At 37.3% G+C, this 14,011-nt stretch overlaps 6 protein-coding genes across 6 annotated transcripts; 3 read left to right on the top strand and 3 right to left on the bottom strand.

Annotated features, from left to right (window-relative positions):
• Positions 1-211: 211 nt before the first annotated feature.
• On the bottom strand, positions 212-2,911 carry C5L36_0B06690 (uncharacterized protein; the record flags this gene model as incomplete). Its single annotated transcript, XM_029465042.1, has 1 exon — positions 212-2,911. The coding sequence occupies one exon, from the start codon at positions 2,909-2,911 to the stop codon at positions 212-214; it is 2,700 nt and encodes an 899-aa protein (XP_029320901.1).
• Positions 2,912-3,861: 950 nt separating this feature from the next.
• C5L36_0B06680 (uncharacterized protein) lies at positions 3,862-5,373 on the top strand (the record flags this gene model as incomplete). The annotated part of the gene is made up of 1 exon (XM_029465041.1): positions 3,862-5,373. The coding sequence occupies one exon, from the start codon at positions 3,862-3,864 to the stop codon at positions 5,371-5,373; it is 1,512 nt and encodes a 503-aa protein (XP_029320900.1).
• A 381-nt stretch (positions 5,374-5,754) lies between these two features.
• C5L36_0B06670 (uncharacterized protein) lies at positions 5,755-7,200 on the top strand (the record flags this gene model as incomplete). The annotated part of the gene is made up of 1 exon (XM_029465040.1): positions 5,755-7,200. The coding sequence occupies one exon, from the start codon at positions 5,755-5,757 to the stop codon at positions 7,198-7,200; it is 1,446 nt and encodes a 481-aa protein (XP_029320899.1).
• A 137-nt stretch (positions 7,201-7,337) lies between these two features.
• Positions 7,338-9,131, bottom strand: C5L36_0B06660 (uncharacterized protein; the record flags this gene model as incomplete). The annotated part of the gene is made up of 1 exon (XM_029465039.1): positions 7,338-9,131. One exon carries the CDS (start codon positions 9,129-9,131, stop codon positions 7,338-7,340), a length of 1,794 nt encoding a protein of 597 aa, XP_029320898.1.
• Positions 9,132-9,968: 837 nt separating this feature from the next.
• C5L36_0B06650 (uncharacterized protein) lies at positions 9,969-10,991 on the top strand (the record flags this gene model as incomplete). Its single annotated transcript, XM_029465038.1, has 1 exon — positions 9,969-10,991. One exon carries the CDS (start codon positions 9,969-9,971, stop codon positions 10,989-10,991), a length of 1,023 nt encoding a protein of 340 aa, XP_029320897.1.
• A 59-nt stretch (positions 10,992-11,050) lies between these two features.
• On the bottom strand, positions 11,051-13,840 carry C5L36_0B06640 (uncharacterized protein; the record flags this gene model as incomplete). The annotated part of the gene is made up of 1 exon (XM_029465037.1): positions 11,051-13,840. The coding sequence occupies one exon, from the start codon at positions 13,838-13,840 to the stop codon at positions 11,051-11,053; it is 2,790 nt and encodes a 929-aa protein (XP_029320896.1).
• Between the last annotated feature and the right edge of the window lie 171 nt (positions 13,841-14,011).

Here is a 14,011-nt window from a genome sequence, read left to right as displayed (position 1 = left end):
TTTCTTCTATTATTTTTTTACTTTCTCATTTGGCGGGTTTACAAATACATCAATTACATTTACCGAATAAAGCTCATTTTTTACTATATAAGCACATCAAACACTTTTCATACCGAAAAGTCCTTCGATCAGATATACATATATTTATATATATATATTTACATACATAACTATCTATAACCTAAATTATCTATTTAATCTTGGAATGTATTTATAGATACTTTGTTTTTCTTTTTTTGGACAAACTTCTTTGAGCAGCCCGTCTAAATTTTTCCCATCTATGTATGTCGAGTTTGGTTGTATGGCTGTTACTACTTTCTTCACCTCGCCATCTTTGTTTGAGGAACATCCATACTAGTAGCAACAATCTCTTGACTCGACTAATAACTCGCCAAACACTGCTCCACATAACCATGATCATCATGACAGCAGTAAATGGAATAGCCAATTTCCAGAAAAAAGTCACGCTGGAGTCCAAATTCCCAAAGGTCTTAAAGTTCATCCCAAAATAACCGGCCCAGAATGTTAATGGTAGGAATAGCACAGTAACCAAACTCAACTGTTGCATGGAAGTATTAGTTGCCACCGAGAGAGTGTTAAAAATCAAATCAATAAGATTTGAGATTGTCATTGTCATACTGTCTATCTCATCAATAAATGCGCAAATATGATCGTCTATATCAGCTAGGTACAACTTACAAGATTCGTCAATGAAGGGGGAAGTCGGGTCTATGCTCAGTTCCTTAATTTGTGTAATTAAGGAAGATATGGGGAGTATTGAATTTTTCAATATGGCTAGCTCATTGAGCATAAGGTGAAGTTCCTGTGTGTGCTGTAAGTCTGGCAATGATGCCGTTAGAACCTCCATTTCCTTTTCATTCAATATACGCGTGTATGCGGTAATAACAGGGTATAACAAATCCACGTTGGCATCAAGTACTGAATGAAAGAGAATTGATGGGTTGCATGATTCTCGAAGTATGGTATATTCAGCAGATAACCGTGATAAAATGGCACTTTCAATCTCAGACGCAGAGTGTTCAAAGAATGTAATTACTGTACCGTCCGTGGTCAAGTACATAGATACTTGTTCGACACCCACAGCTAAGTTTTTGGACATCAATGGTCTCATGTGATTAATTGTCGACATTCGTGATCGATATTTTCTGGACTTAGTAGAAGAGATAAAGGTAAGGTCTGTCAGGCGCCTGTTTGTCGATGAATGTTCAATCTCATACGCTAATTTCCTATCTTGTTCATCGTTATATTCATCTGATAATGTCTTTGTAGTTCTCGGCAAAATACTACCACTGGTATCGTAAGGTGTTGGTGTACTAGCAAATTCCCTATTGAGTTGCTCCCTCGTGGTAATTGTTTTGGTTTTCTTGGTAGGAATTGTCACATCTATAGTTGCTTGCGACTTATTTGAGACACTCGCATTGTCATCTTGTGATAAATTTCTGACAGCATATCTTAATTTTTGAAGGTATGTCTCCTCATCTTGAGTTTCTAGTTCTCTTTTGGTTTTAAGTAATTTTAGTAATGGCATAACTACAAACAAATGTTGTTGATAAATATCCATTTTAGTTCGTTGAGGAATATCCACCAAATCTTCAACACTCAAAGGATGTAAGTTGTACTTTTTCCCTATAATTGCAATTGATTCCCAGGATAGTCCGTTCACATTTATCCACCTAACTTGTGACCATTTAGGCTTCGTTTTAATTGCATTTTCAACCTGAAACTTTGAGTCACTCACTTTATTCATGTATTCCATAAACGCTTGAAATTCAGGATCATCGTTCTCCTCTTCCTCGTTAAAATCGTGTGGACTCAAAATGGTATCGTCGTTTTTTAAAAATTTATCGAACTTGGAATTCATTTCCGAATATAAATCATAGTGTGTGACGCGGTATCTAGTCTTTGAATAATCTGTTACTGTGATGATCGAACCGGGTGTATTTAGGAACACATTAGTCGTACGCAAATCAATCCCTGGTTCCCACGCTGTACGCTCTTTTTTACTTTGTGAACCGGCATACTTTCTGGCTCTTTTTTTCCTCCGTCTCGATTTCCTCTTCCTTCTTTTGATATCTTCTTTAGCCTCGGGGAGATTTTCATTCTCACTATCATACCCGTTTTCATTAAGATCGGAATTAAACTCGGGCTGATTTTCTTTAGGAGAGGGCTTTAAGATAGATGGAGGTACAATACCATTCTTGGGATGTGCTAGAAAATCAGTATCATCTTCTGTGTCTGTCACATATCGCTTTGCATGATCGTCTATATCAACTTTATTTCCAAATTCTTTATCATAATCATGAGCATCATTTTCGTTTGAGCTATAGCCACTTGCTTGCTCACTTTCACCCTCACTGACATTTCCCCCAACAGGATAGTGCTTTTCAGCAGTTCCTATAGCAGATTCTTCATCAAATTTGGAAAATTCCCGATCAGAGTGGCTTTTTTCTCGGCCACCGGCAGCTATGACATGTGATTTGGTTGGCTGCATAGGGTCTGATCTCCCAGCACGGTAAAGCTTGGGTAAATGTAGTCTTCCAAACATCGAACCTGTTTGCGAAGAGTTACCAGAAGAGACAGAATCTGACCGCCGGCCTCCAACAGTGGTAGATTTCCCTGATTTAACGGATTTTGCAGATTTGGTAGACTTGTGATCGGTTTCAGTCTGTGTGTGACTTTTAAAAATATGCAACAAGGGTAGCCCCATAGACTTTTGACTAGAAGTTGATTCTTTCCTGTTTTTAGGTGTTTTGTGAAGGTCATCACCGTCAACACTCACATCAGATGAATTATTTGATAAATAATCATCATAATCCGACCATAATATCAAATCTGTGTCCGGTAAATTAGGATACCGTGGATCCTCTGAATCAAACCTATGAGGCCCCATAATCAATCGAGGCTCAACAACGTCTGGTTGAGGAGAATAATCGAATAAACGAAGATAAGTCTTATATATAGTGCTGTTTCTGATATTAAGAATGTGAAAAAAAAAAATAAAAACATGCTCGCACGTGATTCACTAGCGGACGGTTAAAAAAGTTATTTCCTGTCCAACATCACAGGTAAAAACCATCGGCCCTGTCCCAAGCAATAAGATGCCAAAGAGGATGATGTCAAAGAGTAAGATGCCAAGAAAAGCTTGATAGATCTTCACATAAGGTCCATTATTGGGCGATATCTCCATAAGTACAAATAAACTCCCCGCAAAGCTCATCAACCAACTTAGCCTCTCGTTTATCTTTTTCTAATGGAGATTCCCGCGCAAGCTCATATACGGCGATTTGTTTTCCTTGTTTTTTTCCCACGCAATTCAAACTATAGCCAATCATGTACTAACACTGATAAGCTGCTCCAAGGACAAAGAATGGTAGCTGTACGTGTAATAGAGGATTGATACCGAACTTAACAAAAGAGAGACAGGTAAAAGATCTTATCTGGATGCAACAATCAGTTGATTTTGTGTTATTCTTATCTGAAGAGGCTGCTCTTATAGTGATGAGGTGGATCTCTGCAGTATGTAGTATATAAACTGCATTCTGTCCCCACATTGAAGGGTCCTTGTTTCTCTGGCAGACACTCCATGCATAAGTCCGATTGCAGTCTTTGTGTAATATACAGATGAGATTATTAAAGATCTTGAAGAAGCTGGAAGTTCCACATGCTGATGGAAAACACCTTTCTGTGTTGAAAAATCCAGATTTAGAGCCAATGCCTCCTAGTAGAAGACTTTGGGGGTTTTGGTCGTTTTTTGGATATTGGGCAGTTCCTAATGTTTCAATAGTCACATACTCTATTGGATCGTCGTTGCTAGTTCTTGGGCTAAATATTTAACAGACCATGGGCACTATTGTAATTGGCGTTCTGATTGGTATTCTCTACACTGTACTTAATTGCTCTCCCGGCTCAAAGTTTAGGATTGGTTTTACCCTCTGCCAGAGAATGATATTTGGAATTATAGGCTCATACCTTGGGATCGTCATTAGGATCATGTTATCCATTGTATTCTTTGCTTCCATGTCTTGGTTAGGCGGTTTGGGCATAGTAGTAATGCTTTCTTCTTGGTCCAAGAATTACATGAATATGGACAATACATTCTCACACTCTGTGAACATGACAAGGCGTGACTTTATTGCCTTCTTTTTATTCAACGTCATCCAGATTTGTTTCTTCAAAATTAGGCCAGAGAAGATGGGCCCCTATGTTAACGGCTCCTGTTTCATTACATTTATAGCAATTCTTGGAGTGTTTGGTTATGAATTACACAAATGTTATGTCTTAACAGGTGGTCCCGGCCCATTGTGGTACGAATCTGTTGATATTCCTAAATCAGAAGTTGGCTGGATATGGCTACAAGCAGTTACAGTCTTCTATGGAGCTGTTTCTCCCAATTGTACAAATATGAGTGATTATTCAAGATTTTCAAGGTCTTCTAAACAGATGTATTGGGGTATTGTCATTTCGGTTGCTACCACTGGTGTTATGATTCCAATGATGGGAATGGTTACTGCTTCAAACACTTTGGCTAGTTATGGAACTGCAATGTGGCTACCAACCGATGTCTGTTTGAGATGGTTACGGGAAAATTATAGCCCCATGAGAAGGGCCGCAGCTTTTCTTTGTGGCTTTTCTTTTGCTTCCTCTCAAATGACTTACAATGTTATTGCAAACGGGTTTGCCGGCGGTATGGATCTTGCAGGACTATTTCCTAAATATATTAATATATTCAGAGGTGCCGTCCTTACTGCCTTGATTTCGTGGGTTTGCCAACCTTGGAATTTTTATAATTCAGCATCAGTTTTCAATTCTGTCATGGCATCATTTGGTGTTATGATGTGTCCAATTATGGGGATTATGGTTTCCGATTTTAATTTAGTTAGAAAAAGAAGGCTAAGAGTATCTCACTTGTACAGCTTGAAAAAAGATAAAGACTTTTGGTTCACGTATGGTATCAACTGGAGAGCATATCTATGTTTCTTTGCCGGGACCGTGCCTGGACTACCCGGATTAGCAGCTGTGGTTAATGAAAATGTGCGTATACCTACTGGTCTATTTCATTATTTTCAGAACTCTACAATTTTCTCCTTCATCTGCCCTTTGATCTTGTATTATTTGATTTGCTTGGTTTCTCCGCCACAAGGAGCAGGTGAGATAGATGAGTATGACTATTTTGATGTTTTTTCAGAAAAAGAATTAGCTGAATTAGACATGAAGTCATTCCAAGATGGATGCGATTCTGAGGGAGTTATTCCCTCGGATAGAGTATCTTTAGTCGATGATGAAGGGAATATACTAAGTAGTATAGATGATAATAAAAAAAGCCAGGTCTTTGTTAAAAGCGAGACCGTCTAAAAAAATATAATGATGTATAGAGTGGTGTAGAGTGGTGTAGAGTAGTATAGAGTAGTATAAGCGTTTATGAAATTTGTACTTTGTTTCAGTTCATATATTTGTGATGCATTTTTTTGGTTCTTGGCAATTTGATAAGAAAGGAAGAATGAAACACGAAGTGGACAAATAACTAGTTACAAAGTATTCCGCGGAAAATATTCCACGGAATATCTTATCACGGAATGTATTTCAAATTGGATATAAATAAAGTCATGTTTTTTTTTTCGTTTTATTATAAAAGCCAAAAACAGTTTCAATCACTTATATAAGTTCTTGTTTTTCCTGAAAATTCCTAGTTGCTGTTCAGTCCTTTTTTTATTTACGAATAGCAAGAAGAGGAGAATGTCGGAAACGCAAGCACTTTTAGTTAATTCTGGTTCTTTTGATGGCTTTTCAACTATTGTTGAAGAGGATCCATCACTTTTACCAAGCGGTAAAGAATCACAAACTACAGTTTTAGAAGAGATGAAAGTAATTCTTAGAACATCCGTACCATTATCAGTTACTTTTTTCTTGCAGTACTCAATGTCCGTTGTTTCTATTTTCACAGTTAGCAGAATTGGTAAAAGAGAACTCGCTGCAGTCTCATTAGCCACCATGACTTTTAATATCACAAGTTCAATCTTTACAGGTATGGCTACCTGTTTGGAGACTTTCTGTTCTCAAGCCTATGGTGCCAAGAAATATAATTTAGTCGGTATCTATTTTCAAAGATGTTTTCTGGTGATTTCAATTTTCAGCATCCCATTAATTTTGTTATGGTGGTTTTCAAGCTCTTTGTTGAGATATATTGTAACTGATTATGAATTGGCAGTGCTTGCAGAATCGTATTTGAGAGTAACTACTTTCTGCATTCCTGCATACATATTTTTTGAAACGTCAAAGCGATATTTACAAGCTCAAAACATTTTTGTTGCTGGCCAGTACGTGTTATTCATCGTGGCACCAATAAACATTTTACTGAATTATGAATTAGTCTGGAATAAATATTTTGGTATTGGCTTTTTAGGTGCACCATTGGCAACATCTTTGAGCTATTGGTTAGCAGCAGGGATGATGTTTGTTTACATGTTTTTCATAGATGGTCATCAATGTTGGTTTGGTATTGATCATGAAAACCTTTTCAAGGAATGGGAAAGGATTTTACCGATGGCATTAAATGGCACGGCTATGTTGCTATCCGAATTTGTTGCTTTTGAAATTCTAACACTATCAAGCGCCAGGTTTGGTACATCAACATTAGCGGCGCAATCAATCGCTTCTACTTTGGCGACATTATGCTTTCAAATACCTTTTGCTGTTTCTGTTGCTTGCGCAACTAGAATCGCCATTCTTTTAGGAGCAGGGAGAAGCAAAGACGCCATCATTTCAACAAAAACGTCTTACTATTTAAGTTTGGCGATTAGCTTAACCAATTTTTCCCTTTTGTTTTTTGCAAAATTTAAAGTAATCGTATTTTTCACAAGTGATGCAAAAGTGATCAAAATAGCAGATACTATTTTATTCATCCTTTCATTAAATCAATTATGGGATTGTCCAAATATTGTTGGTGCAGGTATTTTACGTGCACAAGGTCGACAATCCGTCGGCAGTAAATTAAACATTATTGCTTATTACATATTTGCGTTACCGTTAGCTTTATATCTTGGGTTTACCTGTGGCATGAATGTCAAAGGTTTGTGGATTGGTTTGGGTATTGGGATATTCTTCCTAGCATGCTCCGAACTTTTTATGGTTTTGATTACTGATTGGGTAATGGTTGTTGATTCTGCAATAAGTAGGACTTGAATGTATAAACTCGTGTGCGTATTGCTTATTAGAAAAGATTATAGGGTATGCTTTTTTTTTTTCAAAAATACATTGTTGAAAACAGAACTACAGAAATGGAATAAAAACTTAAAATATATGTAGACTATAGACAGAGTTTAGCTTTTAGTTGACTCGGAATCTTTTTCATAATCAAAAACAATCTTGGTTGAAACCCCATTTGGATCTGTTTCGTGGTCTTTATCCCACTCTTCCAATTCATTCAAATGAACCTTAACAATAGTGTTCCCTAATTCACCATTTTTTAGTTGATAAGTAATTTCTCTATGGACATAGTTGCCTAGCTTTGGTAAGGCATATCTCCAAATGACATAATATATTCCACACAATGCAATTAGACCAATCGTTACAAGAGGATAAGTTGCGTAAAAAAAGGTGACATCAGAGCCAATTAATCCATGTTTTGGGGGAACAAAGGCAATCGCAATGACAAATAGCTCAAAGAGAAATAAAATAATAATAAGCGGCAAAGGCAAAAACTGACCGTGCTTTCCCAACCCTTTCAACCTACGATCTCTTCTGATTTTTAATAAACCCATAATTAGGGCAAGTGTAAAGATATAGCCTTGATATGAGCCCATGTCAACAATAAAATTATACGCAGAGCCTGCTGGCGGAGCAACAATCATAATAAAATTGACCAACCAAGTAACAAAAATTGGACCTAGTGGTGTGCCAAAAGGCTTTGTAGAAGTCCAAAATTTAGGAAATGGTAGAACACCCTGTCTTCCACATTCTCTTAAAGCCCTAGAGTGTGATAAAACTGCAGTGATTAAATGTCCAAATGCAGATAATGCAACCATAGCGGCAAGTGCTTTAGTAGCGGACTTGTTTTGGAAGGCATTTTGAAATAACAAAGTGGCAACCGTGTTCCCCGAACCTTTGATTTCGGCCGGAGTTGCGGCTGCGTAATATGCTGTCAAAATGAGAATGTAAAGTATAAAGATAATAACCATTGAAAGTGGAACAAGGATTGAGAATGTATGGATCAACTTCTTATTTCTTTTCTCCTCAGAGTCAAACCTCTTGGAACCGGTAAACTCTGCCACCACGCCAAAAGCATAACTATACCCGCTGTAGGAAAATGTGACTTTAATGATTGAATTAGCAATATCATTACCGTTTGTTGTTGTCCCTTCCCAAACATTTTTGAAACTTGCATGTGGATCTGAGACATGGGTATGCCCTCCTAGAACAACCCATCCTAGGATAATCATAAATAGCATGAACACAATTTTGACAAAACCTAATACGTTTTGTAGCTTTAATGATAGCTTCGTACTGAACGCAACAAAAAGACAAGAACTTGTCAAGGCAGCAATGGCAATGCCTTTATAGTTCCAGGCGGTCTTTTCTACTTCTGCAGCATCAAGTATGTACTGTCCGAAAGCTAGAGCAGAAGAGGTGGTAAATGAAAGGACAATAGAAACAGCAGCAAACACAGTTGGAATCAAAAACTTGGGTGTAGGATAGGCTTGTTCCAAGTAGGCAACATCACCACCATTCCGTTTTGGAAAATAGCCTGCAAATTCAATGTATAAATACACACTGAAAAGAGGTAAAAAAAAACAGCAAATCCATAGCACGTATGTTGAACCAATAGACCCCATGGACTTTAAGATAGAACCAGGCGTGGAAAAGATACCTGTACCCACCACCCCTTGGAGAATTAAAATGACAACACTTAATGGGCCCACTGAATATCCCAAAGGGTTTTTCTTTTCTTCTGGTGTGACTGCATTGTCTGGTAGTGGGTCTACTGTAATGAGGTAATCATCTTCTTTATTTATGCTATCACCTGTAATTTGGACAACACTATCAAAAGATTCTGATTCAACATGGGATGTTCCCCTTGCGGAGAAGTTAGTTAGTGCTGCCTTAAAATCAACCATTGAATGTTTACCAGTTTGCTATACTTTGACTATTGTAGCTGTTACTCATACCACCAGACGCCAACATCCTTGCTTTTATACTATCAAAGTCAAACTTTCGTCTAATTTATAAGCCACACCTACCAAGGAAATAGTGGCATACAAAAGACTTTACAAAAATGCCGTGCTCCATTTTAGGCGGGGGTAATCATATTCTGTCCACAATTTTTAAAGCATAGCCTATAATGAATGCCCTTGAAGGTTTTCCAGTTCTTTGGTACATGCGGCCTTTCAGAGTTATGATTCTCTTCCTTTGGTGTTGAGCCACACACGCCACAATAGAAAAATTGTTTTTTTTCTTGCAAACAATAGACAGTAAGCAACAAGTAACATAAGACATATACCTTGTATTGTTCTTTCTGCCACTTCTTCACGTTGTTCTGTTACCTCGTTATACGTCTATATATCTTGGTAGAAACATAAATCTTTAGTTTTTACATGCAACACTGCTCGGTATGAATTTTCTTACCGCTTCGTGTGTCTACACGATTCCATGTGTAGATTCGAGTTGGATTGACCAAATCAATATCCTGTTGTGGCCAATCTGATGAACTTGTCATCCCTTTTACCAGCCTGTCTGTACTCATGAATGAAAAGTGGCGTATTACCAAGTCACGTGATTTCATGAATTATCTCTATTGAGAAACTCCGACCAGTTAGACTAGAAAAAACAGACAAGGCGTTGCCGCTAGGATGTATTGCCTAGAGATTTGTTATAAGCTATTATTTCCCCGCTAGCCAGGACTGCAAGCACACGAAAGTAAACTTGGGATTTGCAATAAGAAAGCGGGCTCAAAAATGGCCAGACTGGCTTATAAAGTTGACTTTAAGAGAGGTTTGCCTGTTCCTTTGATCTTTCATAGTATGACTATTCCCATCAACAGGAATCTTGCACTGGTGGCAAGAACTCAATATGCGTCTCCAGTGGTGGTGTACCCCCCTCCAAGAGTCGGAAAATGCGCACTTGACAACGGAGTCAATATTACGAGATGGGAAGTACGTATATCTGGATCGGACACACTCCAGTATTCCTCAGGGAACAATAACAAGATATCTAATAAAAAGCCCGAAGTTGATACCGAATATCTAAGAAGAAAGGCCAATTTGGGTTCAATGGTGCAAATATTGCAGGTAAAAGTTCCAAAAATGTTAAACAAGCTGCCCCCAAAGGAAATTATCTCTAAAAATATCACACTAAGAGTTTTACCTAATCAATTTCCTAATTTACCACAATTTAAAGGCTATCTATTATATTCCACAGCTCTGAAAGCAATCCAAAAACTCCTTTCCATGTTTTATTTGAATCCAGATTCTGAAATTCATGTGACAAATATCAAAATAATAGAACCGACAAACTCTATGTCTTCCGATGAACTCATTAACTTGTCAATTGATAACACTTTATTAGAAAATGAAAAGTTGGAGAACATTCCTAATCAGGATGCTTCCAAGTATACTACGAAAATAAAGGTTAAATGGAGAACTTGTCTTTCCGGTTGTCAACATCTAAGAGATAAAAAAACCAGAGATGCCAAATTTGGTAGTTACAGCCTCGACAATTTCGACTGGACCAAATTTTTGAAGTCTCCAAATCCATTGGAGACAGTTTCCTTATTAGAGGCAAAGAAAACCTTAGAGGGATTTGCCAAGTCTTTGGACCCATCAGGAAATAACAATGAAAATGTGGGACGCGTACTCACTGGGGTTTTCATTTTTGAGCTAGATGCTAAGAATGAGAAAATTACAGTAATGACAATTGATAACATGGAAATCTTAGAGAGTGAAGAAATGAATTATAGTGATAACATCCTAGCGGCATAATCATGGAAAAAATCTAATTGTGGCTATATACTGTATATAAAATATCGTGTAAATATATATCAAAAAATAATATCCCCTTGATTGGCTGCTGGATGATTCTCTAAGTTCAACAAATGTTCACTAATAACAGATAAACTTTCGGTTTGACACTTCAAAATATGTTTCAATGTCTTAAACTGGTACATGATTACTCCAAACTGCATCAAAATGATTAAAAGGAGAATGACGATGATCCTCGTGATAGCGACAGCTCCAAATGGGGTTTCGATGACTTGTTTTGATAAAAAATGACAATCAAAGAAACCAACCTCTTTTTCAATAGGTAAGACATTTTTGTCAGCTCTCGTCTCTTTTCTTACTTCCTTGATTTCCTCTTCTATTTGAGTAGTCTCATCATTAACACCAAACTCAATGACTTTTTGTGGAATAATTTTCAAAAGCTCAATATTAACGTCTTCACCAACTTTTTTCTGTCCACTAAGCGCCGAACTCTCGATCACACCTTTAAACCATGAGCTACCAGTCCACTCTAATTTATAACTTATAATGAGTTTTGTGCTACCAGTTTCCCCCCATTTGAATAAAAACCTAGTTCTACAATCGAATGCTGAACCAGATGGGACATCAGGAGTCTTACTGATATTTAAAACTTCAATATGATCATTATAATCTAAATGAAGAATTTTCTCTGTGCAGTAGACATGTGTCGATTTAGGCCCGATGGAATAGTTTAAGGCCTTATCATATTCATAGCTTCTTTCTCTTCTTCCTTCAACCAAACCTTGGTACTCACTAATATTACTACTACCACCTAGCTCCATTAGGCGTTTATGGAACGTCAAATCATCTCCAAATATGATTTGAAACAAAAGTCCCATAGGAATAGAAAATTCAGTGTCCAAAACAACAGTTTCATTATTTTCTTTATAGTTGAAACTATAAGTGGAGGCTGATTGCGATTTTGGACCTGGAAATCTCTTATCAGTTTTGCGTGATTGTATAGAAAGTGGATTCGTATCTTCATAGGAAACTTCATTATCAAGCATTTTCTGAGGTATGGTTTTTAGCAGCTCAACATCAACGTCATTAGCAGCTTTCATTTGTCCGCTCTTCGCCGAACTTTCAATAATATTTTTAAACCATGAGGTACCAGACCATTCTAATTTGAAAGTTATGATAAGTTTTGATTTCCCGTTTTGTGACCATTTAAATAGATACCTAGTTCTACAATCGAAAGACGAACCTGAAGGAACGTTAGGAGTTTTGGTAATATTCAATACTTCGATATGGTCCTCATAGTCTAGATGCTCTAATTTCTCAGTACAATAAACACGAGTCGAGCTTGGCCCAATTGGATAATTAAGCTTCTTATCATATTCAAAACTTCTCTTATCACCTTCCATGTTCAAGCCTCCATAATCTGTAAAATTTTCACCATCATTCAGTACCATCATGTTTTTATGAAATGAAATATCATCTCCAAAAAATATTTCAAAAAGTAGCCCCAAAGGAATCTGATAATCTTTTTCCAAGACAACAGTTTCCCCAGTAGCTTCATAGTCTATTGAATAGGATGAAGCTTGATAAACCTTAGGACCTGGGTACCTGCTTTCACTATCAGGGCTTATCACATATGCTGCATCGGACTTGATAGAATTTGAGTAATCAACTTGGTCACCACTACTTTCAGAATCACTTTCTTCATTCGACGTGTCACCATCTATGGTATATAGGTCTTTTTCAGAAAGTAACTTGACACCCTCATGTAGTCCTTCATATGAAGTCCTAGAAGATAGCGATTCATATTCCCTAATTTTCTCATGATTTTTCTGGCTCAAACTTACAGACTTCGACCAAATTGTTTCCAAAAAATTTAGAGTCTGATCTCTTGATATAAAACTTGCAAATATATGTTTCGCTTCCCTTGTTTCAATAATTATTCCATTAGGAAACAAACCCACCGTAGACTTCCTCTCAAATTTCTGAATCTCATCAAGTGAAATCACCAATGAAGTCACCCAACCAAGTAGACTTGAGTTAAAACATAGATAATGTTCAGAAACATACATTCTACCCTGTAGTAGTATTTCTCTACTCAATGCGCAACTAAAATCATCCAGTAAACGATCACCTTTAGGTATGTCTGGAAACATACGATGGAATTCATCATCTCTCTTGTTTGAAGCATATCTGAATTGGGTATCTAAATATTTTTCATCTGTGTACAAGTTATAGTCAATCGCTTTTTGTTTAGGAGTTGCTAAATAATCTGGAATAGTGCTGTTGATAGCATATGAGGTAGTAATAGATGTTTGTGGAGATGACATGGCAGAGTTGTTAGTTGTCTTGGGAGTTGTTGGTAAAACTCGAATATTCTCGGTCTGCGTTCCCTTCCTGCTGTGCCTTCTATATGACAACATTTCGGTACCATTTCCCGACTCTACAACAATCCCACCTTTTTGAAAATCGATTTCAGCTTCGGTTTCCGATTGAGTATGCTTTTGAGTCTCATCTGATTCATTGAGGTGATCCAACTGGCTGCCTAGTGATTCAACAGAAACATCCTCCTTCAGATTCTGATAACTGATATGTGTGGTTGTTGTAGAAACTGTAGGTTCAGACTTTTTAGCCACATTCAACGAAGACTGTGTAGTACTTGATGAAGTAGAAGGTGTACTCATGTTGCTCTGTATATCATCTGCAGAGTTGAACTTCCGTGACGAGGAAGCTAAAGGTAGTGGGGGAAGGGATTTCTCTAGCGGGGGCAAAGAGGTAATGACTTCTCCAGAATCGTCATCCGGAAGTCGGGGAATAGATGATACTCTTCTCTGTTTCAATACCGAGTCCATTGTTGTTATTTGTTCGGTACGGTGGATCGTTCAACCTCTGTTGCTCTCGTATAATTGCAAACGTTATACATGAAAAGAAATTATCTCGGAGAAAGAATGGTTTCTCAAGATGCGGATCTTCTACATATTATTTTTTCTGATTTACATAACTTCTTTTGTACTTGTTAGACT

The sequence above is a fragment of the Pichia kudriavzevii genome, chromosome 2, assembly GCF_003054445.1.
Source record: "Pichia kudriavzevii chromosome 2, complete sequence".
Taxonomy (NCBI): domain Eukaryota; kingdom Fungi; phylum Ascomycota; class Pichiomycetes; order Pichiales; family Pichiaceae; genus Pichia; species Pichia kudriavzevii.
This window is presented reverse-complemented; position numbering and strand designations above follow the sequence as displayed.